The following is a 26,844-nucleotide window of genomic DNA, read 5'->3' as shown; positions in this document are numbered from 1 at the left end:
ACTTTCAAAATAAAGGCATGAAAATATTCAAAAATATTTTTGGACTCTATTCTTCACAAAACTGGTAACAAATCTGACATGAAAAACATTTTCAGGGCACAAAGGAACCCTTGAAGTTTTTAGTAATTTTTAAATATGCAAACCTGACTTCTAGAACAAAGTGCCATTTCTGTTCTACCTATTAAATGCAAAAATTTCATATCTGAATCACAGATGCAAATATTTTGGGGTAAGACTTTATATAATTTATATGATTTAGAATGTGATATACATGACTGGAACGTTAGAGATACACCAAATCTATCCACAATTTTGAAGTTATCTGGTTAGATGATCTTGAAACTTAATTCTCCAGACTTATTTTTCTTTAGCAAATAATTACTTTTAAGATGAAACATAAGGCCAAATTTATGTGGTTTTACAGGAAAAGCTACATATGATAAATTGGTGTTTGAGATAAGATCATTTTAATTTCAAAAGACCAAACTCTGCTATATGTAAATACAGAAAAAAATGGAATATCAGTGAAAAAAAGTATTCCGCATCACATTTTACACAAACTTAACAATCCTGAATAATTGTGTTTAATGGGGATTAACTAAAAACTTTACATGTATAACAGAGTTTTATCATGTACAGATCTCACTTTGGCCCCACTACTCCCTATCCCTTCCCTCTTAAATATCCTCCTGGTTCAACATAGATCAAAGTGAAATGACAACAAGCACACCAGAACTGAGAAAATACTGTTAAGCATGCAACAATCCTCTAACGCCTGCCCAAACCACTCCTCTGAATACCTGAAGTTTTGGGTTTTCTCTGAAAAGATCACTACATAAAGTCATCATCAAAAATGCAAGTGTTAAAATAGATGAAATTGGTTCTTCAAGAAGGCATTTACAGAGAAACATAAAAAAAAATTGGCTCAATACTGATGCAATGACTTCAGCGATTTCAGCAGGCTTTCGGTGTAACATCTTAAGGACTGATTACCTGAAAAGAGTAACAGCAAGAATACAAGAACTTGTCCAACAGTAATATAAGGAACCTAAACCAGGATGCTGTCAAGAGACGTACACAAAGATGCGTGTATAACAGTAATCTAAGAAGCATATCAAAAGCATATCTTTGAAAAGCTTTTACCTTTCATTTGTCAGGAAGAATTCCCTACACAAGCAGAAAACAGCGTGATAAAAAAATGCATGCTGTTACTTCTAGAAATAAAAGGATCAGGAAATTGTTCTCCAATGACTGTGTATACATTTGCTATGATACAAAAGAATGACTAATGAAAAAAATTTAAAGAGTTTCCAAATGGAAGTTGTCATGAAATTACCTGTAACCAAACCATACTTACTAGAAAAAGAAGTTGCATCCATCTTCCCAACTTTTACTGGAGAGCCCATGTTTTTCATTTCTATACCCACTTCATTCCACACAGGCTCGAGTTTCTTACAGTGGCCACACCAAGGTGCATAAAACTGCGAAGCAAACACATTTGATTAAAAAAAAAAAAAAAAAATAAGTTAACGACAAGAAATAATTAAGAGAAGTTGATTCTATTATTAACCCTCAAATACATTAGCAAGGCTTATTTTCCAGTCATGGTGTTCTTTAAGTCTTAATAAAACCGCAAGTTGAATACAAAGCTGGAGTGACAAACGGTGCTTTTATGACTTGGTGCTACTTTTAATATGAAAGCACAAGTTTGAAAAGAATATATTCAATTGCTGTACTATTTTATGATTTCTTATTTTAAAAGAGCCTGTGTATTAACATTAAAAAAAAAAAAAAAACAAAAAAAAAACAACCAACAACAACTCCCTTTTGGAATATTTTCCTCTTTTTTGAAAGTAAAAGATCATGTAACCAATATATCCAGGAATATGAATTCATTTGCCAATACGGGAACACTATTATTGGAAAGGATGTATAGATGTATACTTCCCCAGGCTGCCGTCTGGATTTCAGTTCTTCAGCAACTACTTTTCTACATGCACACTGTATGTAAATTTGATCCCATTTTCTCAGGGTCAAGCAGACCTGAGACTCGATTTCATCTTTCTGCCTATGTCTTGCTGCAACACCTCAGTGAACTAAATAGGGAAGATATCAATGTTTTGGTATAACAAGATCAGAATGCAACTTGACAATGTTGGATTTTGTTTTCCTATACATTACTAATCAATTCTTAATCAGTATGTATAGTTTTCCTTACTCAAAAAATGACAAATCTGAATTATACAATTTTGGAATTACAGTTTATATTTGGGTGAGCTAAAAAGAATTTTCTCTCACTCCCAAACAAGCTCAATCTCTTTAACAGTTCATTGCCTCTGAAATAAGGAGCACTGAATCTCTCAAGTATGTTAAAAAAAATAAAAGCAGCCTCTCGTATATTCAATGCTGTAGCGCTAAATGTCTCGAACTCAAATTAACTGGTATAACTAGAGAGTGGAATTGTAAAAATTCAGAACAGAGGTTATCACCTCCTAACTGTGTTAGATAATCTGCTTTCCTTTTGTAAGGACTGTAAAATACAGGATGAAGTCTGTCTGCATCCAGTACTCAGTCTAATTCCTGGTTCATGGTGAACAATACAGACAGATTGCTTATCCATGCAGTCAGAAGAGTTACCGTCATTTTTTCTGCACCATGTACAAACAATTTTCTGAATGACCAAGCAGCTTTACTACAGAGTGTAGCACTGTTTTGATTTCCACTAGCAGGTCTTCCCATTTTTCTCATATACTTACATCAACAAGCCAAATATCATCTTTACGGTTTTCTTTAAACCTAGAGAGAGAAAAAATGAAATCAATATATAAGATATCTGAAAATAAATAAGTGAAGTGCATGTTTGAAACAGGCAAAGTCTAAAATTAAGTTGGTATAAATCTATAAACACAAGAATTCTGCTTTGTTTCTTGTGTGTGGAAGGAAGGAGGAAAGTGTTGTTTTTCCATATTAAGATTGCCCTTGCACATACACAGTTGTACCAATAAGGTCTCTACAGCCACTTGTCAAGAGAAAAACAAACCAAACAACCACACACAACTGAAAACCCCGAACAAACAAGAAAAACATTAAGAAATCAGAAAACAGACTAAAGCACACAAAAGATGTTTGATTAGGATATGTAATCTAAGGGGAAGAAGTATTTTGCAGCTGTTCTAGTTATATAAAATACTGTTGTTGATTGTTTAGAAAATGTTGCATTTCTATAGATCAACTAATACACTCTTGGTGCATTGGCTTACACTGTTAATCTTAGCTTTACTTAACGTAGGCGAACTAAATTATCTTCAAAGTTAATATGCAAAGCAATTTTAGTTCAACCTCCTTCAACATTCCACTATAGGTGTGTCAGTTTATGTTTTCATCGAAGTTGCACACAAGAAACCAACTTAATGGAACAAAAACATTCAAGTTACTGATAAAAAACAGAGATATATAGGTACTATTGAATACTCTTAATGCTAAAGCAATGGTGTCTTAATAAACCGACTAGTTTTATTAAATATGTGTCTGTCATTAAATGCTAAAACTTCTAAAACAAAAATAGAACAAGATACATCAAAGTTCCTTGGTACTTCTTGAAATGTTGCTTACACGCTTCACTGAACTGTTGTCACTTCAAGATCATAGAAATTATCAGATTACTTAAATATTTCTATGTTGAGAACTAAATAATACAGAATTTTAATGCAAGGTTTATTTTTGTAAAAGGCTTTGTAAAAGTGACTAGAACTGGGACTACTGTCACATGCTATAAAACACATTATACAAAATTCTTACTGTGGCACTCTTATTGCAAAAGCATCTGAATATCCGTGGAATTACCTCATAAGTGTGAGATCTACACTGTAAGTTAACATCCAATTAATAGAAATTATAGCCCAACTCATCAGTTGCCACTATGCAGCATTCCTATAACTGGCTCAGAGGAAGTTAGCAGAGAGAGAAGATTTGTTGTGATATTTAAAGCTGTATAGATTTGCAGCAGTCCGTAACAGTCTTGAAGAAATATTAATGCTGATGATGGACTACTGCTTGAAAAAAACAACAAAAAAAATCAGAAATCATTACTATAATCTAATCACAGCACTGAGGGTTTGAAACCTAGAATTGCAGCATTTCACTGGTAAATTTGAGCCTTTTTTGTTTTCTTGATGGCATACCAAGTTTGTAATGATTATAAGTGACCAATACAGAACAGCTACAGGAAAGCAGCATTTTTAAGTCACAAAACTGCTTAGCTGACCACCTCACTAAAAATACACTTCACCACCTTAAGTGCTACAGAGTTAATGAAAGAACTAGTTAGCATCTAGCATCTCTTGAGGATTCTAACGAAGCTCCAGGTAACTTCCAATTACGAGGTCAAATAATTGGATATGATGCAAGAGGCAGAAAGCAGCTACTGAATCATCAGATCCTGGGCCGTGCTTCAATTTAGAATATCACCTTCGGTTTGTTAAAGGGGAATTTAAAAAGAAATGTTCTCCTCCTCCTGCCACAGTATGACTGTTACAGGAGATTACAAAGACCATTAAAGAACTGAGAAAGGTAAACTGAAATCTTATAAATCCAGTAGACAGCAAGGAAAAGCAGGAAAGAAAGGAAACCTCTGGAAGCAGAGCATTCTTGTGGAATTTAATAACTTTGGCCTAAGATATTATAAAAAATACTGTAGTTTTTACAATAATAAATTTCAAGTTGTACCACTCATTTACAAGCACCTATTTAATTAAAATATCAACTTCAACAGAAACAAAAATCTGAAGTGTGACAAAAAACTATCTAAACTTATTCTAGTTTTGGTAATGTCAATTACTAAATTATTTGACAATATTAACGAAGTTCAACATACTGCTGAAGAAAAACATAATACTCTGTATAAATGAGTTTTTAAGCATTTTCTGAAGGTGCTGTTTCTAGGCCCTGCAAATACATTTCCAAGTGTAAGACTTCAGTTTCTCTTATTAACTGTCCTATGCAATCCTCCTTCTGTCAGCTGAAACAAACACAATCACACTGGTAGAAACATGACACAAGCATTGTGCACCCTTGAATCAAAATTATTTGTCTCAATTACATACAACTTCACAACATTTGGAACTAGAGGACGAAATGCTCCCTCAACCTCCATGCACGCTACTTAATCATTAATGGTTAAAAGACACCAGCATAAAGCAAAACTGAAGAAGGCCACAATTCCGAGGGCCTTAAACCAACCCAGCTTCTATTTGTCTGTGTCTCACCTCTCTTGCACCATTTATGATCCTGGGTTGAGCCACCAATGCATCCTCACAGTCAGAAAAATATTTGCTTTTTCAGTCAGGTTACTTATCTGCTTCATTACCACATTGGAAACAACTCCGCAAATATGGCAGAATGAGCACTGATCTGAGGCAGGCAGCACTTAGATCAGCATAAGCCGATAGGAACCATAGCTCTTATTTTGTATCCCGTCCACAGACCAGTTGGGTGATGCTGCGTAATTTGCACCTCTGTTAGTTCTTCGCTGCTACTTGTCTTCCCACATCCTGCAAGCCTGGGAAAGGCACCTGCACCTCGTGCTAGAAGGCATAGCTTGCTACTATCAAAATTCAAATAAAACTCAAAGTTTTCAGTGACAGCAAAAGCTCCATAATGTTTACTTATATATAAAATGAAAAACTTGAAACTTTAACTAGTCACTGCTCCCATTTATTTTTTCAAAAGTAATTGTTTTCCTGACCTTTTACACCATTTGTCAATTAGTTAAAAAGTAAAAAAAACAAAAAAAAACAAAAACCAAACAAAAAAACACAAAACAAAACCAACCAACCAAACAAAAACCACAAAACCAAAAACCACACAAATAACAAACCTGTCCTGAACAACTCATCATTTGATTCTTATTCCCAATTGCAAATACAGGTATCTGTATAGTTTTGTAGTTAAAAAATCCAAGTATTCTAGAGTAAGATTTTCTTCTATCAACTACTTCAAAAAAATTTATGTGACTACAGATTTACACTTCTTCATTCCAAAACAGCAACTACATTTAAATTTACACCTGTGGAAACATGGTATGGAAACATAGTATGGAAACACGATACAGAGGCACAGATAGATGCTATTTTATTCACTCGATCGCTTTATCTTAAGTTCTTGAAAATATAAGGCATGTTTCAAAAACAAGCTTTGAAAATCAAGTCCAAGCTGTTGCTGTGCTTCAGTTGCTTTTTAACACTTTAAACGCCAGTCAAAAATGCTAATGTCTCTCTCTCTCTCCTGTACCCCTTCCATATGTTCTCATTCTCTCCCCTATAATTTCACTGAACCTTATTTGATCCTATGATTATCTGCTCTAGCTGAATAAGAAATATAGTAAAAAGGTGAATGGTTTTCTGACTGTTTAGCTCTATGATGCAATTTATCATGGATGAACCCTCACAAAAACATCACCTTTGACTGGCTTAAATTTACGATAAACAGCCATTTAATGCCACCTTCTCCTCTTCTACCAGCTAGTGTTTTCTATACCTTATATTTCAACTCTAATACTCATGCTGCTTTGTAGCACTTTAGATTAACTTCCTTATCTGACCAACAAAAAGTTACTTTAATTTTTTGAAAGCTAGTTTTTATTGGGAACAGCAAGTACATGGCCATCAAACTGCTAGAGCAAAGCAGTACAAGAACAATGACAGTATGCAACCAAGTTAAGGGCAAGAATATCCATTTCAACACCTCCACGGGCTTAGGACTAAATCTGTTGTAAAAGCACATTTTCACACTGGAATATAATTGGGAGACCCAGCAGCCTTGAACTAGTCCTGCAGGCCTTCCTTTCTCTACTGTTTCTGGCCATGCATGAATGCACTTTTACTAATTTTCTCAACTCCCTACAGCAGCTACACAGCAAACTCTAATGAAGAATGCGGTTAAACACAACCAGCTTTTATTTAGGGCAGGCATCAATCCACCAATACATCTACTCTACCAAAAAGAAGGAACGAGCAAGGCAGCCTGAAAACGTTTCTGGTAACAGCACTCATAATGACAGCTTTAAATACCATTGCGAAACAAAGGTGATCTTCAGCTTCATGAATTGCATCTAGTGAATACAGGCCACAATCTTTCTGCTATTCCTGCTACGTACAAACTTTTTCAGTGTAGCTTTCTTGACAACCACACTCCACACACAGCTGTCAGTCTGAGGTCACCCTCCACCTCCGCAAAAAGGCAAACGACATCTAAATAATCAAGCAAGGCACCCCAGTACTTACGACTCATCTAGATCCTCCACAAACCCCGCACCTGATGCCACCACATGTGCAACCACTGCGAGAAAAGGAAAAGCGCACCGTGAGTGATCTCCGAACCAAACTAGGGGTGCCCACCCACGCCAGCTGACAGGCTCACCCCTGTGCTCACTCTCTCCTCTCCCCTCACGCCTTCAGTGCTTTCCCACAGCCCCAGAGCTCCGCACTGTCCGCCGCCACAGCGCTGCTCGCCGCTCCCCTCGGCCCTTCCCACCGCCTCCGGAGTCCACCGCTTTCCCCCCTCCTCCTCCTCCTGCCGCCAGACGAGAGCCACCAGCCCGGAGCAGCTGCTCGGGTTCTACCTGCCGCCCAGACCAGCCACTGCCGCCGCCCGCCCGCCGCTGCCATGTTGACAGGAGCTCCGGCGCGGCCGGAAGGGGAAGCGGCGCGCGGCGGCGGCGGCGACCTTTCCTACTCACTGCGCAGGCGCAGAGGGCGGTGCGGGCTGCGCGGGGCGGGGTTCGTTGGCTGTTGCTGGCCGTTTTGCGCGAGCTGACGTGGGGTCTGTGTGAGGAGGCGGTTTCGGCGGAGGGGACTAACGGCAGCGACGGTCCGGCCCGCGGGCGACGTGTCCCCTGCCGACTCCCGGGTTTTCCGCGCCGCCGAAAGGCGCTGTTGGAGGGCGGGGGGAGTGATCGTGACACCCTGGCGCGGTGCCGGGTCGCGGCGTGGGGGGACGTTGTCATCTCCCATGGGGTTTGCAGAGTTGGGGCCCACAAAATTCGTTAAGCAAAATTAATGACCTGATTCCTTGGAAAGCAGAAAAGCGTGTTCTGCCTGTCGTGTTGCCAGCTGTCTTTGATGGTCAGGGTGCATCCCGTGCCACTTGCCGCTGTGTCAGTAACCCTCTTGCAGCACGGCTGTGGAAAACACGGGCTTGCTACCTGCTTCTTAATGACCGTGTCATTATCTTTAGGTCTCCTCATTCCTTCAAGCCTGTTATAGTCTTCCCTGTCTTCAACTAGCTTGTCTTTTCCAGTACAGCTCTGCAGGTCCTGGAAGAGCAATTAATCCACCTGAAACACCTCCTCAGTTAAAGCAGGTTGAGACTATTCAGCCTGGAGAAGAGAAGGCTCAGGAGGATTTTATCAATGTCTTTTAAGCACCTGAAGGGATGGTGCAAGAAGGGCAGAGCCAGGCTCTTTCCAGTGCTGCCCAGTGACAGGACCAGAAGCAATGGGCACAATGTGAAACACAGGAGGTTCTCTCTGAATACTGGGAAACACTGTGAGGGTGTTGAAAACACTTTTTCACTGTGAGGGTGCGTGGACACTGCCCACCAGTCTCCTACCTCACAGGTATTCAAAAGCCTTCCGGACGTGGTCCTGAACAGCTCTAGGTGACCCTGCTTGAGCAGGTGGCTTGGACCAGATGACCTCCAGAGGTCCCTTCTAACCTCAACCACTGTGTGATTCCTTGACCAGTGTTGACTCCTTCAGTATAAGTTCTTAGACACACCCTTCTATACTGGAGTTACTTTCCTAAGCTGTACCTACAAATGTTTGAGGTCTTTGTTGGAGAAGGATAGATTGTTCCAATGACAATTCAGTTCCTCTGACTTAGGTGTCCAAGTCTCTTCTTTTAATGAAGGGGTCTACAAGCTAACATTGCAGTTGCCTCACTTTGGGGCTGCTCTGTGTGTATGTACATTTGCGGGTATCTACATGTATGTAGATACGTGTTCTCCTTCTCTAGCGTGAAAATTTACTGGCTACTCATTACCTTCATCACTAGGCCATGCCTGCCCTGGTGAGGACCTCCCCTTCACTTAATGCTTTCTGAATATGCTGAATTCGTCAAGTAATCTGCAGAGTTGTCCAGCCCTTTGGAAAAGCCGAATACTATAGCATAGGTTTATTGGTTGAGAAATAGGTCAAGAATTCAAAAGTATATGACTGTCCTATGGGAGATGCATCTTTTTCTTTCTTGTGTTTCACTGAAAGATTATGTAGCATTACACATCTTGATAAGACTATTTCACTTTTTTTTTTTTTCCTTCCTCCTCTCCCACCCTCATCAATAGGGAAACTAAGTAGTATTGGATAAACTATGAAAATTATTCACTGAATACATATAATTTCTGTTCCACAGCATTTCACTTTCTGTATACCACAGTTAGCTAAGTGGTGTCTGTATGCCTGACCAAATGAGAGTTGGCATCTGTTTTGATCCTAATCTAGCTGCTGTCTAGACTGAGACAATGAAAACAATTTACCCCATCAATCCCTTAGTGGAAAATCCATACAGTGGAAAATGGGAATAGCGTAGTAACTGTTAAATTAGTATAATCCTGTTCTCTGACTTATTTTGTGGTTGGCTTTAAATAACTTTTAAAGTGCAAGGAACATTTTACATACTTTTGTGTAGATTTGAATAAAGCCATTTGTGATATGCATATATAAGCTCTTGCACTGAAGCCAAGTAACAAAGTATTGTGGTAAAATAATGTGACACGCAAAGGAAATGAATAATGATAGATGTGGTCTAGAGAAATCTCAAGCTGGTTTTGAGTTTGTTTTCTACTGTGAACATTTCATTTGAGAAAAAAATACAGGATTAATACATTACTAAAGTCACTGGAGTTTAGTGTAAGAAGGACAATTAGAGAAGACAAGGGATGACTGGTAAATGAACTGAGCAGAAGGTATGAAAAAAATTATGTTTCTGAACATATACACAAAGATTTTATACAAAATGGTTTGCAGCTATTCATGTTTTCCATGCTCTTATGTGAAATCTGAGAATGTTTGGAAAAATGTATATTTTAATTTTAATAGAAGTAGTCCCAGAATGAACTTAGTAATTTCAAAATTAAAAAAACCCTTGTTTTTGAAAATATAGAAAAATGTTTTTCTTATTACTTAATAAGGTATAGAAGTTTTGTTCTTTAAGAATGTTCATCTCCTTGATAATGACCTTTTTATCAAACAGTTAAGATTACAGTGCTCACAGTTAAGAACTGCTGTCGAAGACGTGTTAAGCAAAACAAAAATCTAAATAGTACTCAAATAGCTTTTCACATAAACCAGGTAGACTGTAACAACAAAGTAAAGGGAATTTGAAAGTGATATGTGCACATTTGTGAACAAATGCTTCTTGTGGTGTTACATTTTTACAAAACACATCTGTGCACTCTTACAACTGCATGCCAGCTGCAGAAGTGTTTGTCTTCATGTGTAATGTAGGCACTATTATAAACAAGAATATCAGTAACTGTATCATTCAGTACTGAATTTCATAATAGACAATATGCAAGGTTATGCTGCTGTAAATAGTTTGCATTAGTGGTGTTCATTCTTTTCCACTACAGAAATAATCTGTACAGATACATAGTATCTTCCTATAGTGACTGCATCTATTATAGTGGGTTTGTACCGCTGTACCTGTGTCAGTACTGCCCTTTAGAAATAGCCTAAATCTGTTTCATAAAATGAATTAAACCACTAATAGAGTTGTCATTAATCAAAGTTAAATTCGAAGTAGTGATAAACTTGCAATGAAATAATGTCATGTTTAATTAGAAGAAGAGATAATTACACAATACACTTTGAGGATTTTTATGTATGCTTTGCATGAGAATGCTTGCAGTTTTTGCAAGGCACAACATAAAGTAGAATCTGAATAAAAAACATAATTCTCATGGCATTAATACTGTTGACACTGGGAGTAGAATTTTGCTTATCCTGTAATTAACATTTCACCTTTCTGTATAACTTTAGGTTTTTAGACTAAATTGAACTGATCCTTAGGGCTTTTTTTGTTGTTATTTTTATGTCGTTTTCAGGGGGGGTATTGGAGATTGATTATTTTTTTTTTTTTAGCATTACATTTTTAGATTCCTTTTATTACAGAGACACCTGGTGGTCTTTGAGTGTATTTATAAAAGTATCATTTTCCTTTTTTTGTCTGGGTTTACTTTAAAGTTTGCTTTATAACTTATAATATTTAGAACATCCTATATTATGGTACTATATAATTTGAAAATTAAATTGAGAACATTTACATATTATCCAGTATGTACTGAATATTGATTCCCATGGTTGATCACGGGTGTTTTTCTTACGTCTTCCCTGTCAGAAATATATGGAGGAGGGATTTGGGCATATTATAGGCTAATTAGAGTAAAAATATATTTGTTCCAAAATTTGATGTCAGAGTAATTGGTATTCAGTTTTCATGTTTTCGGCGTTCAGTTTGTGTGTTTTGTTTCAGGCTTGTCTGTTATAAGAGATTGACATGATGACCAGAAAGTTACGTCAGAACCAGTTTAATGTCCAGATAGATCTGTTAGTACATAAAGGAAGTGCTTTCTACACTGAAAACACTGACAAGAGCAGCACTATGCTACCATAGAAAAGTTTTAATACTCTATGTATATAGCATTTTATAAATAATAGGCAATTACAGCTAATTACACAGCATAATTGGTAATTGCAGGGGTTATTAACATTAGATCTCTTCTCACACCACACCCAGACTGTCAGGCAGAGTCAATCAGATCCTGGAATGATGCCTCTGGTCTTGCAGCAGCTTCTTCCAGTTCCCACCCCTGTAGCTGTCCTGCCACAGCAGCTCCTGACACCCACCCACACTAGGGACCTGTTTATTCATCACCTCCTCAGAATACAGCTGGGCACAGCTATAAGCAGCTTCAGGCAGGCAGGCACTGTCATCCAGCCATGGCCTTCTTAACAAGCAACTAGGTTTGGCTTTTAGGCGAAACCATCCCTGTCCACTCTTTCCGCATGGGAAAGTACTGCTAAGTAAGTTTTAAATGCTAGGTATCTATATTTTAGTCAGGGTGGGGGTGGGTGGGAGTCAAACTGAGTTTTTGCAGCTAAAATGAACACTATTCACATCAAGGAATACAAGTAACATAGGAACATTCTTATCCAAATTTTGAATGCGGTTTTACCTTGGTGAAACAAAATTGTGATTGTGGGTGTTTTTAGTGGAAATTATCTTTGTGGGTTGTTTTTATTTTGTTTGGTTTTTATTTGTTTGTTTGGGTTTTTTGTTTCTCTCTTTTTTTTTTTTCATTTTGTAGTTGTTAGACCTATGCCTATGGTGTTGTTTGACAGTCTTTAAGGGCTAGTTAACTGAGTCTTTTTTTTTTCCAAAGAAAAGTTTACAGACACATTAAAGTGATGTTTTGCAAAACTTTCAATTGCATGTCAGCTGAAGAGTAATTTTTACATCTGAATTTTTGTTATGCTCAGTACAGTGATTTTTCTGTATGTCGCAACACTTACTTGATATTGTTTGAAATTCCAAGAGACTAATTCATGCAAAAGAAATGCATGAAACTCTGTGGAGCTGTCCTATGCAAGGTTTGTATTTACCTTTATTATGCTTTAATATTTACTCTTCTGCTGGCTGCCAGAGAAGTTGCCCATCAATCTGACTATAGGAATGAGAGCACATTTGTGGTATTTTTGGGAGATCTAGAGGAAAGGCAAGGAGTTGTTCAACAGTATTTTCTTCCCAACTTAGCCAAATCATTTTCTAGCAAAACTATTCAGTATATAGGAGGAAAGAACAAGAAAACAAAAGAAAATATATTTTAAATTAATGTTAGTTAACATGGCTGGTGATGTCTTTTGAGTCAAAACATATTAGTAATAGCATGGTCAGATAAATTTAGAAGTATTCTTGATGTGCAGCAGATGCTGCCTGGCAGATAGGAACCTTGTAGTTTGAGTCAGGAGACAGTCAAAAAGTTGAAGTGACACATGAGCAAAGGTATTAGTGAATTCTTAAGGACACGATTCAGAGGAACTAAAAGATTACTTGTACATCTTGATGACTTTCCGATGGTCTAGAAAACTGAATGCCTGTATTTGCAAGTTTTGTTTAACAGAGAAAGACAGTTGCACCCAAAGAAATAATGCTTTTGGAATTTCCACTTAATTGTTTGGCAAGAATTTATTCTTTAGCTTGATGGAACTAATAACCTAATGAAATTTAACAAGGGAAAGTGTCCTGCATCTGGGCAGGAACAACCCCAGGTTCCAGTATAAGTTGGGAAATTACATATTAGAGAGCAGTGTAGGGGAAAGGGACCTGGGGGTCCTGGTGGACAACAGGATGACCATGAGGCAGCACTGTGCCCTTGTGGCCAGGAAGGCCAATGGCATCCTGGGGTGTATTAGAAGGGGGGTGGTTAGTAGATAGAGAGAGGTCCTCCTTCCCCTCTACTCCTCCCTGGTGAGACCACATCTGGAATATTGTGTCTAGTTCTGGGCCCCTCAGTTCAAGAAGGACAGGGAACTGCTGGAGAGGGTCTAGCGTAGGGCAACGAAGATGATTAAGGGAGTGGAGCATCTCCCTTATGAGGAAAGGCTGAGGGAGCTGGGTCTCTTTAGTTTGAAGAAGAGAAGACTAAGGGGGGACCTTATCAATGTTTATAAATATAAAAAGGGTGAGTGCCATGAGGATGGAGCCAGGCTCTTCTCGGTGGCAAACAATGATAGGACAAGCGGTAATGGAATCAAGCTGGAACACAAGAGGTTCTGCTTAAATTTGAGAAGAAACTTCTCAGTGAGGGTGACAGAGCACTGGAACAGGCTGCCCAGGGAGGTTGTGGAGTCTCCTTCTCTGGAGACATTCAAAACCCACCTGGACATGTTCCTGTGCGACCTCACCTAGGCGTTCCTGCTCCAGCAGGGGGATTGGACTAGATGATCTTTTGAGGTCCCTTCCAATCCCAAACATACTGTGATACTGTGAACTCTGCAGAATCCAGGATCTAAGAGCAAGCTTCAATTATTGACACTGACAATATCCCACACACTCACACAAGATGTAAAGTTAAACTAGAATACACTTTCCCGTTAGGTTTTATGAGTTAAAAAAAAAAAAATAGTTTCTTAGCACTAGTAAGTAGAGTAATCTTTTCCATTTCAAGCCTTTTCTTTCTGTCAGCATTTGACATAATAGAGTTACTAACTCAGTGGTTCCTTGCTGATAAACAACGTTTGGGTAGTGTCTTTAAGTATAATGCATATCAAAACAGTTGCAGGTCTACAGGTAGAGCAGGAGCCATCCTCTGAGTGCCAGACATCACCTTCCAGCCTTCACGTTCTTGGGATGCTCCATTTTCTGACCTGATAAGCACAGGCTCTACCTGCACCTCCTTCATTACTGTTGAAGGTTCAGGCTCCTGAAGTTGCAGGGTCTTGGAGAAGATCCAGTTGTTAAGTGATGTTAAAAGTGACCATCACCTCAATCAGCTCTGGGTGCAGTGGTTCCTGAGCCTGGTCACCGGACCCCAGCCCAGTGTGCTCAGACAGCCAGGGATCTCCATCTCAGGACAATGAAGGTAGCTACTGCATTCCAATTTGCATGTAAAACCAGCAGCACAGCTGAATGTGGGTCACATGAACATGCACAGGTGCACAAAGGACACTGACGTGGCCAGATACACAAGCTGCCACAAGCAAAGTGCTGCCTTCAACAGCACCTACATACAGGACTCACGTAAAATACGAGTATAGATGGTCAAGTCTCCTTCTTCTTCTTTGGCTGTTGGAGATAGAAGTTCATTAATGAGAGGACACACCACTCTAGATTCAGAAGCACATGTACAGTCACAGGTCCCTGAAGCATCAGCACTGCCTCTCAGTTTGTCCAATACCACTGCCTGGATCACAGGTTCTCTTTCTTACTCCAGAGGTTTCCTAATTTCCAGGAAGTCCAGCTCTACGCTGACTAGCAAATGTGCATGCACTCACAGAGGCATCTCAGACACCCCACACTTGTGTGTCATCCCCAAAGACCAGCACAGACCCTCTGTCCAAACCTGGGGCCTCCTACCCACTGACTGGTCCAGCTAGAGGTTTGCTCCCATGCACATCAGGTTTGGGTTAGATACAAAACACTTCAGCAACACCCAGGAGCCAACAGCAGGTACACAAACTGTGACCCACAGTCCTGCTCCAGCTTTTGTCACTGAGCTTCTCACTTGCTTTGCTCTCCCCAGTCACCCCAGCAGCTGCACCTAACACACCCACCAGTCTCATCCCAGTGGCTTGAGCAGAGACCCGCATTCATTCCAACTGCTGACACCACATGCCAGAGGTGCCTGCACCCTCAGTCTGACTCCGGTTGATGGCCCTGCCTGCCCTGATTGATCCTTCCAGTAGCTGGCACACCAGACACAAAGTCTGTAGAACCTATAGAGATGCTCCCAAGTGCTAGGGCTAGTGACAAATACATTTTAAATACAAAGACTCCATTTTCTAGCTTGAAATACTACAGTTTGCCATACACAGCTTCACTCTTATTGCATCTACTCTGTAACACGGACATTTCACTTGTGAAGTGTCCAGCCAATAATGTTATTTTACATAATTTGCATCTGAAGAAATAACTTTTGCCTGTGCAATGAAGGAGACAGCTTTAGTTCTACAGCTCAGTAGCTAGTAGAACTTTCTAATTATTTAGTTGTTAAATATTGTATTCACTGTAGGGTCAATAATGAGATGCTAATATTTTTCATTTTTAATCAATTTGATTAAAATATACTTCTACCAATTTTTGAATTGCTTTATGTGTCCAATTTAATTTTCATAACTAGTCATAAGTAAGCAACTCTACATAAATACCACAGCTATTGACATGAAATGTAATAAAAAAGCATTTGTATTAGAACTTGGATTTTTATTGTATTTGATCCTACCAGCCAAAGCAGTCAGTTACTATTCACAGTTAACTGTATGCTCAGAATGCAGACTCGAAATTGCATAGATATAATTTTCCAGTTATGTAAAGGATAAATAGACTAAAATATTTTGAAGGAAACAACTGTACACAAAAGCAAAAAAAAAAAAAAAAAAAAAAAAAGAAAAAATATTTTATTTAAATGGTGTACTATAAATTATTACCCTGATATTGTGAAAAATCTGATTTCACCCATCACTAGGCCGTATTTCACATATGTGGAAAATGTATTGTCAACAAGACACTATGCAACATCTGCAGGAGGAATTGGGACAAAACGTAGTTATAAGTTGTTCTGTACCTTCTTTGTTGTTTCTCTGGAAACTCCATGGTTAAAATTTTCTACAGTAAAAAAAAAATTACTTTACAATTTCAGGTTAAGGTGCCATATCAGATTAAATATAAAATAACTTCTTAATACTGATCACTCTAATTTTAGTATCTCATTAACCACACAAACATAATCCTATTTAGTTTACGCAAGTTGTGTGTCACTATGCATATGATGACCACTACCCTTCTTGAATTTGAATAAGTTAATTTGTTACTGTTGATCTGCACACGTCCATGCATCACCTAAGGATTTTCTTTCTCCCTCTTCTCATAGAGGGTTTTTATAGATGTGGTGTAGCATGGGCTGTAATTTGCTTTCGTGGTGAAAAAAATATTAAAGAAAAATAATTTAACTTTTGTTTAGTAAGAACAACGTTATATTGTTTTAAACAGACATGCAAGCACTTTTTTATTTGTTTGCAATGATTCTGACATTTTTGCTTCTTCAAGGGCCCTTTGACAAAGAGGGTGATTAATTCTCAGGGTTTTTTTCTTTGGTGGAATAGTTTCTAAATTATAGATAATAGCAAACATCTGCAGAGCTCTATTTGTAGAGCCAACAGGATGCAAGCAGATTGTGTGGTGCTAATGTAATAGCTGTGATAAAAACCAGACACTGTGTTAAAGAAAACCGATCTCTCTAGTTGGTAACTATTACGATTTCCGTTTTGTATCCGTATAGTTTCCGCATAAGAAAAGTTGTCTTCTTTTGGAAGAGAGACACTGCAGTATGTTATGCAGAACTTAAATGTAAATGTAAAAACTCACAGCCTTTCATGCAGGATGTCTGCCCTTGGTTGCAGAAGAGCTGAAGACAGCACCACCAGGGTGTCCATCAGCATCCCGAGCCTCTGAGACTGCACAACATGAAGGGAGACACCGTCAGGGCCACTGCCAGGGCTGGTGCTCCTGGGGAGCAGGGGAGGTAGCAGGGACTCCCCATGAGGGACTCTCAGGGCAGGGTCTGGCAGCCAGAGCCCATCCCATCCCCCAGCCAGGAGCAGGGTAGCCAGGGGATAGTGCGGCAACCTCAGGCCTTGGGCACCTCCCTGGGCCCATGGGTGGTCAGGGCAGGGCTGTGGGATCTGGAGACTAGCCCTGCTGGGGTGTCACTGAGGCGGAGGCTGACGGCTGCAGAGTGCAAATGGGATTGTTCTGTTTGGGTAGAAGGATACAGCAGAACATACAAAGATTATTCTTGGTATTTTAAACATCCAAGTGAACATAACAATGCTGCAAGTTTTCTTCTAGAGCCAGACATTTTCTGTCACTCGACATCTGGTGCTGCACTGTGATTACCTTTGCTCTGTCCTGACTTTATAATCTCCTATTGTCTGGAGGTCAGAGGCTTAGAATTAAGGCTAATATTTTCACATGGTTCAAAAGTAACATTTATTATTCTTTAATCTCTGAAAGTATTAACATATTATCCTTCCTTTTCGGATTTTGAAACACAATTGCACATGCAAAAATTGAATATTTGCCAGACAAGAGTTTCAATAGCAACTAGAGAGATTTTCAGGATTCCAGCCTCATGTAATTGACAGAAGTATAATGACAGACCAGTTATCTAAATGCTGTCCTGAAATACAAAAATTTTCAAAGGACACACTTGTCAGAAAAAATACCTGCACAAAGTACAGAATTAGATACACAATACAATATTAATTCAAATGTGTATAAAATATAACTGTTTTAAATAACTGGTAGTGCACAAAAATGATACACAGCTGGATGCCAGGCTGCGGCCCCTAAGAAAAACTTTCTCAGCCTATTTTTTACAGCCTGTGTAGAGAACAACCCTGTTGCCAGATGCTTCGTTGAAGTCAGATCTGTGATATCTCCCCTGGAATGATGGCCAGCATCTTTGTAACAAACAGCTAAGCTTGTGCCTTAGCTTTCCAGCATCCCACTGATTTTTGCAGAACTCTATGTCCTCCTTTCAGGCTTTGAAGCTGCAAAAGAAAGTAATGTTTTGTTGGCATGTGAACCAGTCTGTCAACATCTTGGAACTGTAAATTACAGCATGCTCACTACAGTTTGCTGGGACTGGTAGAAACTAGCTGTACACATGTCAGCATCCTGTGATTATTAGCAGCAGCAGAAACTGGAAGAGCTAATATAATAAGGGACTGAGATATCTGGTAAAAATATTTTGGGAGTTTGCTGTTATTCCCTTCTGATTCCTCCATCCATGCGAGAAATTACTCTGCTCTTATTGATCTGAAAACATTATGTTCTGGTAGACAATCTACAATCTTGTTTGAATAAAAAAAACCAAAACAAAACACAACCTCCCAACATTTTTATTTATAGTCTTTCGAATTTATTTGTTTGTTTTGGCGCTCTCTTTTTCTCCTTATCTAAGGATTGAGTTTGTGCACATTTTTTTTAAAGATTCTAATCTGACAGAATCTAGGAGTCTGAATCTGTGTCATTTACTTCCTGTGTGACACACATGGTATGCATTTACTTCATCTGCAAAGATGCATAAAAATATTATTATCATAAGGGTGTTGTGGGATCTAATATTTGTAAAGCACACTCTAGTCACTGCCATTCAGAAGTCTCATGAGAGAAAATTCATATTGTTCAGAATATTAGCTCTGAATAACATAAACATATAAACTACACATAATTAAAAATTTAACTGCGGGAAGATTTACTTTGACTTCAAGTTAAATAAGTCATTATTACATATGATTCATAGATATGCCCTGCATTATACCAATACAGAAAAAAAATAAAGTATTATGTAGTTTTAAGATTTTATACAATGAAAAAGGGAGAAGTTGACACATTACATGAAATATTATAGCTTTTGTAATTTCTGTCATTCCTTTATCCCAGATATTAAATTTCCCCCGACATAATTGCTTATATAGTTTAACACTATTTTTTGTATTTGTAGTAGCATCTGTCTTTATAAGAATAGTTTTATCATTAAACTTCACAATATAATATGGATTAATTTGAAATATCTATGAATATCAAGGAAAATGTGAGAGGCAGGTGGTGCAGGTAAAACCCAATCTAGGATTTAAAGGACAGGATTGAATAACCTGCTATGCCAGAGGCTTTCTTTCTGAGAAATCACAATCAATGTGTCTCAGTGTCTTAGTTTCAAGGAAGGAAAATTGTGTGCTAACATATATTTGCAATAATTTAGATATACTGAAAATCTTGTTTCTAGATACCTGCAGAAAATAACTAACAGTATTTCATCAAAATAGTTTGTGTCACTTTGTGCAGGTTTAGATGTACTTTTATTAGCTGCTTATGTTGAGAACTTGGGTGCCAGTAACTGAAAAATTGGTTTCTATATGGATTCTTCTATAGTGTTGTTAGATGAGTACGTGGTTTCTAAAAAACTTCTGTTTTCTAGACCTATCATGCCTTAGCCTGCTTTATTTTAATGGAAGACCCACAGCAAATCCAAATACAGAGAACTAGGTAGAAATTTTCCACAAAATGTTTTGTACTGAAAATGCTTATCGACAGCAAAACTGTTGATGCAAAAGTGTTGTCTTCAATTAACATTTCATACGTGCATGAAAAGGGGGGCTTAAATTCTAAAAATGGCACTACTTTGAAAATAAATAGCTTTAATTTTTCAGTCACTAATTCTTAATTTTGAGATGAATGCATAAAGCCACTAAGTGCTCTCATTTTATCATTTCTAAATTTTCCCTCTATGTTTTTTCCAGTTGATTGTTAGAAATTTCTAAATAATATATTTTATTTTTTTTTTCTAAATTCTCATAGGACAGGGAAATGTTTTGCTAGCTGTATGATGGACACAGTGTCCTTTCTTAGAACCTGTAAACTGTCCTCTTCCTTCACTTTGTCTTGTCAGCTTTCACCAGAAGCAGAGGCTCTGTAGCGAGATACGTGCTACTGAAGGGTACAGAGGGATAATACATGTGATGGCGGGTGAGAACTAGCAAGCTCCTGGGTTTGATATTAATGTACTCATCACCCTTTTGGGAGCGGCTGAGTCCTCACAGGCCAGACAAGCTTTTGGTCGGCTGGGGAAAGTCCAGGCTCCTCCAAACAGGCTGACATGGCCTGCTGCTTCTGCTGAGTTGCTGTCTTCCAGCTCCCTGGAGCTGGCAGGAGGGAAAGGTCTCACAGTGTTACGTCAGTACTTTTCCCTTAGAGCCCTGGAGCTGTTAACTGTTCCCGCTTCAATGGTTGCACTTCCATCTGTTTTTACTTTCCTTATCTTGCCTAATTTTGGCTCGCCTGCTTTCTCAAACCTAAACAAGAGGGTTTTTAAGTGAACTGGAGCCAAGGGCGGGTAGAAAGGCTGTGCAAACTAGGGCTGTGGATCTCAGATGGCTGAACCCCACAGCAGAGGGTCATACAGCAATTAATGAGAGAAGTTACTGAGAAAAGTGCTGGTACAAAAGCCAAGAAGGCAGTGGAAAAAAACTCTCAAAGTCAGGCATGGGAAAAATGGGCAAAAGAGCATAGCATAAATGCTTTAAGATACTGGATTCAGTACAAGTATGACCTACTCAAAGTTTAGCTTTGAATTTCTTTTCCCTAAATACAGGTGTGAAGCCATGGCCAAGTATCAAGGTACAATGATGAAAGATAACTATCAAAGCTAATTATATCTTTCAGATTCATAGATGTAATTAAGTTGACTTCTGTAACGCATTTTTGTTCTATATTGATTTGTTTTAAAATATCCGATACTGACTGAACTGGGAAAAGAGACATCATTAGATGCCTTGTGTTATGGCCCTCAGGCACCACCAGCCCTGTCTGTTCCAGCCCACCCCCAGGGCCCCTCCACCCTGCCCACAGCCCAGGACACCACTGCAGCCCCCTGGGCCCACCAGCCCCTGTCCCAGCAACATCCCAGCCAGGCCAGTCTCCAGCCCCCCACAGCCCTGCTCTGCCTTGCCATGGGACCCCAAAGCCAGGTCCATGTCCCAGCCTCAGCCCATCCCCAGAGAGGTGCCCCATGCCTGGGACTGGGGCTGCACCGGTGCCCCCTGCTGCCCTGCTCCTGGCTGGGGCAGGGCCCTGGCTGCCACTCCCTGCATTGATGGGACGCCTGCAGAGCATCCACCACCCTCCTAGCCCCTGTGTTGTCCTGATGCCCTGCACAAAACTGTATTCAAAGATTAGTGGTAAAAAGTCCTACACACATCAAGGCACAGGATGTCCAAAAGGAATGTTACAGTCTCATAGTGAATAAACTAGTATCAGTTCAAAGAGCAGGTGAAATTTAACTATGGGGGAGGTGATATATACCAGTTAGTACTGCTGCAGTGATGCTCAGGACTTTTTTTTTCATGGTTCTGCAGCTCAGATGCTAAAATATGATAAAGTCAAATAACTTTCATACTTTAGCTAACTAAGTATGAAAAAGTCAAACACTTTCCACCTATTTTCTCTATGGAAATATGAGAATAATGATACTTTTGCTTTTGTTGAAATCTGCTTTGTAGAGATATGGGTTTTCTTGCTAAGACCTGTGGACAAAGAACTAAGATCTGCTATTTCTTACACAGGCATGATACACCTCAGCCAAAATCTGCTGAAACAGTTCCCATAACTATTGTGCTTTACAACACATGTGTTGAATTATTATTCAAATATGTCTATATTCTCCCAGTCTCACGGCAGGTTCAGGCTGGGTGGAATTTGATGATTAAGACTGTTCATCTTTCGTCTTCAGTGTCTGCTCACACTGTTCGTTTCTGCAAACCGGGCAAGAGTTCTGGCTTATTCGTTTTATGTTATTTGATTTTTAAGCTTATTTTGACAGTACTAATGTTTTGTATGATCGTATAGTAATGCTGAGGTTTCATACTGTAGTCTGACTCACAGTGCATAAGGTACATAGTGTTCCACAGAACAGCAAAACATCATTACTAATTTTTAAGTCTTATTGACATCATTATGGATAAATAATTTACAAAGTTTCTTAAATGCTTATCAATATTTCCTTGATATGCTTCATTTGAAACGGGTTATTCTTAAGCCCATATGCCTGTACCTTTGTCTTAGCTTCACTAGTCAGCTCCAATCAGGTCTCTCTTAACTAAGCCATAAAAAGTTTTGATAAAACTGATATAGGAGCTGATTTAATCTTTTCCCATACAGTAACCACACAGAGTCAAATTGAAACAGAGTATGTTTCTAACTACCTGGAAATATGTATCTCTCCTGGAAAGTAGACATATAATTGAGCAAAAACCATCTGAAAATACTAATAAACGTATGTCCAGTCTTAAAACAGTGGCAGAACTGATGTTTTTCACGTTTGGATATGATAGCACATGTGCCAAATGTTGTCCCAGAACATTTTTGCTACTGAGTCCATTTCATTGGGAAGTTAAAAAATTTTCCCTTTGCAACATTTTTTTCTCTTTGTATTTTGCCATGGTGACAAGAGCCATCATTTTTTGGGAAGAATATAAGGCTGTTGTCAGGGGATGTAGGGAGGCAACTAGGAAAGCTAAGGCCTCCTTAGAATTAAACCTGGTGAGATAGGCCAAGGACAACAGAGTGAGCTTTATCAAATACGTGGCAGATAAAACTAACACCAGAGGCAATGTAGGCCCACTGATGAACGAGGTGGGTGCCCTGGTGACAGAAGATACAGAGAAGGCAGAGTTACTGAACGCCTTCTTTGTCTCTGTCTACTCTGCCAGAGGCTGTCCTGAGGAGCCCCATACCTCTGAGGCCCCAGAGGAAGTCAGGACAAAGGAGGAGTTCGCCTTAGTTGATGAGGACTGGGTTAGGGAGCAATTAGGCAATCTGGACATCCATAAATCCATGGTCTGGATGGGATGCACCTGCAGGTGCTGTGGGAGCTGTCTGAAGTTATTGCTAGGCCACTCTCCATCATCTTTGCCAGTCTTCAAAAAGGGCAAGAAGGATGACCCAGTTAACTATAGACCTCGTCATCCTCACCCCCCTCCCTGGGAAAGTGATGAAACAACTTATCCTTGGTGCCATCTCAAGGCATATCAAGGATAAGAGGATCATTAGGGGCAGTCAACATGGCTTCACCAAGGGGAAGTCGTGCTTGACCAACCTCATCACCTTTTATGAGGACATAACAAGGTGGATAGATGATAGCACAGAGGTGGATGTGGCCTACCTTGACTTCAGTAAAGCATTTGACAGTCTCCCACAGCATCCTCACAGCTAAACTGAGGAAGTGTGGTCTGGACGATCAGGTAGTGAGATGGACTGTGAACTGGCTGAAGGAGAGAAGCCAGAGAGTCGTGGTCAGTGGGGCGGAGTCTAGTTGGAGGCCTGTATCTGGTGGAGTGCCTCAGGGGCCAGTACTGGGGCCAGTATTATTTAAGATATTCATCAATGATTTGGATGAAGGTGTGCTATTTGGATGAGTGTACTATCAACAAGTCTGCTGATGACACCAAACTAGAAGGAGTGGCTGATATGCCAGAAGGCTGTGCTGCCATCCAGCGAGACCTGGACAGGCTGGAGAGTTGGGCAGGGAAAAATTTAATGAAATATAACAAGGGAAAGTGTAGAGTCTTCCATCTGAGCAGGAACAACCTCAGGTTCCAGTATAAGTTGGGGAATGACCTATTAGAGAGCAGCATAGGGGAAAGGGACCTGGGGGGTCCTGGTGGACAGCAGGATGATCGTGAGCCAGCACTGTGCCCTTGTGGTCAAGAAGGCCAATGGCATCCTGGGGTGTATTAGAAGGGGGGTGGTTAGTAGGCTGACAGATTCTCCTTCCCCTCTACTCTGCCCTGGTGAGACCACATCTGGAATATTGTGTCTAGTTCTGGGCCCCTCAGTTTAAGGAGGACAAGGAACTACTGGAGAGAGTCCAGCGCAGAGCCACGAAGATGATTAAGGCAGTGGAGCATCTCCCTTATGAGGAAAGGCTGAAGGAGCTGGGTCTCTTTAGTTTGGAGGAGAGACTGAGGTGTGTCTTCATTAATGTTTATAAATATATAAAGAGCGAGTGTCACGAGGATGGAGCCAGGCTCTTCTCAGTGACAACCAATGGTAGGACAAGGAGTAGTGGGTTCAAGCTGGAACACAAGAGGTTCCACTTAAATTTGAGAAGAAACTTCTTCTCAGTGAGGGTGACAGAGCACTGGAACAGGCTGCCCAGAGGGCCTGTGGAGTCTCCTACTCTGGAGACATTAAAAACTCACCTGGACACATTCCTGTGTAGCCTCATCTAGGTGTTCCTGCTCCAGCAGGACTAGGTGGACTAGATGATCTTTTGAGGTCCCTTCCAATCCCTAACATTCTGTGATCCTGTGATTTACTGTAACTATAGCCAATGTTTCCTTATCAGAATCTGTATCTATGGTTTCATACCTTATTGGATTTAGAAACAAAGACTACAGCAGCACAATTATTGTGCCAGAAGTAAGTATTTCCTATAGAACATTTGGTCACTATCAGAACAAACAAATAAAGGTAGCTAGATAGGAAAATAGTTATTTTAAATATTATATTAAAAATAATATAAATACAAAAATATTACCAAAAATTCTAGTTGTTTCCATAACTCAATACAGTTCAGTTTTGCAAGCTTGCAAATTATTTGTGTCATAATAGATGCAGATTTTATTTAAGCAAATATTTGCTTAATTTCAGCACAGTTTTGTATAGATAACATAAATCCTCTTTAAACTGCGTTATTTGCTGTTTCTATTAAAATTCTCCATTTCTCCTATTCTATTATATTAATATTATTAGCAGAAGAAAAATCTGAGATAACTGTGGTTAGGTGCTTACAAGGGAAAAAAAGAGATACCAGAATAACTTCTAAATTTAGTGGTAGTCTACCTGAAGGAGCACACAGAGAAAGCCTGACTGTAACCTTGTCTCGTCTAATATTAGATAACCTATTCTGTATTTTATTGACTTTTACCGACCTCAATTTGTTTGTGATTTTAGTGATGTTAGTGACGTTAGTATGACAACTGACACATAGATATATTAGGAGAATTATAAAATACATAAATGCATAAATATTGAGTAGTAAAGACAAGATTTGCACAGGTGGTTAATATTTTGTATTAGACATTGCCTTTGTCCCCGCACAGCTCCCCAGGGACAACCACAACAGGAAATGAAGTAAAAGCGAATACCAAAGCAGTTGTTGTCATTCATCACGAAAATCAGATATCAAGATTATAATCTGCTGAAAGTGGTGGTTTTTCCAGTTTCTCTATCCTTCTTCTTGCTAATTAAATCTCATAAACCCATTTCCACATATTGCTCAGAATTTGCTCAAACTTTGGAAGATAATAATCTTTTAAATGATATAAAGTAAGTGTGCTCTGAAAGTGGTATCCAATCTTTAATATCCCATCCTTAATGCAGAAATAGTATAACTTGGCATTGTAGGCCACAAGCCACCTGTACACATGTAAGACATATTCTAACTATATGTGATTTTGAAACTGGAAAAAATAATAACTAAAGACTAACAGGTCAAATTACAATCACATTTAGATATATAAAACAGAATTCATGGATTATTAGCTAGATGTTGGTACACATAAAAAAGACCAGTTTAAAACCAAAATAATGTGGTTGATGTTAAATAACCTGATGTCATGTGCTAAAGCCAAAGTGAAGTACTGTGTGCAGTTCTGGGTGCCACAGTATAAAAAGAGATATTAAGCTACTGGAGAGTGTCCAGAAGAGGGCTATGAAGTTGCTGAAGGGTTTGGAGAGGAAGCCATATGAGGAGCAGCTAAAGTCACTTGGTTTGTTCAGCCTGGTGACTAAGAGGAGACTTCATCATGGCTACAGCTACAGCTACACAAGGGGAGGAGGAGGGGCAGGCACTGAACTCTTTTCTTTAGAGACTGATGACAGAACCTAAGGGAGGAAGATGTGCCAGGGGAGATTTAGGTTGGACATTAGGAAAAGGTTCTTCACCCAGAGGGTGGTGGAGCACTGGAACAGGCTCCCCAGGAAGGCAGTCATAGCCCTAAGCCTGACAGTGTTCAAGAAGAGACTGGTCAATGCCTTCAGACACATGGTGTGAACTGTGGGGTTGTCATATGCAGGAACAGGAGTTTTCAGTCTCTGTTTGTAGATCAGTAGAATTCATGAGGCACTAAAAGATTTAAGGCTAATCACTGTGACAAGCTGATGGTAGCCACCACTCATATTAAGTATAAATCTATCAGCAATCTATGTATGCTTGAGTTACTGTCCTGGTTTTGGCTGAGATGGAGTTAGGTTTTTTTTCTTAGTAACTGATACAGTGCCTTTTTTTTGATTTAGAGTGAGAATAGTGTTGATAATACACTGATATTTTAGTTGTTGCTAAGGACTTTTCAGCTTTTTCAGCTTTTCAGCTTCTCATGCTGTGCCAGGTACACAGGAATCTGGGAGGGAGCACAGACAGGACAGCTGACTCAAACTGGCCAAAGGGATATTCGATACCATATGATAGCATGCTCAGTATATATTTTGGTGGAATAAAAAGGAAGGG

General features: G+C 39.3%; 2 protein-coding genes across 6 annotated transcripts in view; one reads left to right on the top strand and one right to left on the bottom strand.

Moving 5' to 3' along the window:
* Positions 1-7,733, bottom strand: part of TMX3 (thioredoxin related transmembrane protein 3) — a 31,811-nt gene extending 24,078 nt beyond the window's left edge. For 3 of the 5 annotated variants that reach the window (XR_010470413.1, XR_010470414.1, XM_065053055.1), the window contains exons 1-4: positions 7,619-7,728; positions 7,281-7,335; positions 2,757-2,796; positions 1,358-1,481 (exon numbers count right to left, since the gene is read on the bottom strand). Coding sequence is in view for 3 of the 5 variants with exons in the window: in XM_065053055.1 (XP_064909127.1) it covers positions 1,358-1,481; positions 2,757-2,796; positions 7,281-7,335; positions 7,619-7,664 (265 nt within the window). In the remaining 2 variants the exon portion in view is untranslated. Of the gene's footprint in view, positions 1-1,357; positions 1,482-2,756; positions 2,797-7,280; positions 7,336-7,428; positions 7,451-7,618 lie in introns of those variants that run through there. The other 2 variants (XM_065053054.1, XM_021291391.2) reach the window with 2 other exon arrangements.
* Positions 7,734-11,953: 4,220 nt separating this feature from the next.
* The window catches only part of CCDC102B (coiled-coil domain containing 102B), a 185,027-nt gene continuing 170,136 nt past the window's right edge, over positions 11,954-26,844 (top strand). The window contains exon 1 of the mRNA XM_065053045.1: positions 11,954-12,079. The gene's annotated coding sequence lies outside the window, so the exon portion shown is untranslated. The remainder of the gene's footprint in view (positions 12,080-26,844) is intronic.

The sequence above is a fragment of the Columba livia genome, chromosome 2, assembly GCF_036013475.1.
Source record: "Columba livia isolate bColLiv1 breed racing homer chromosome 2, bColLiv1.pat.W.v2, whole genome shotgun sequence".
Taxonomy (NCBI): Eukaryota; Metazoa; Chordata; class Aves; order Columbiformes; family Columbidae; genus Columba; species Columba livia.
This window is presented reverse-complemented; position numbering and strand designations above follow the sequence as displayed.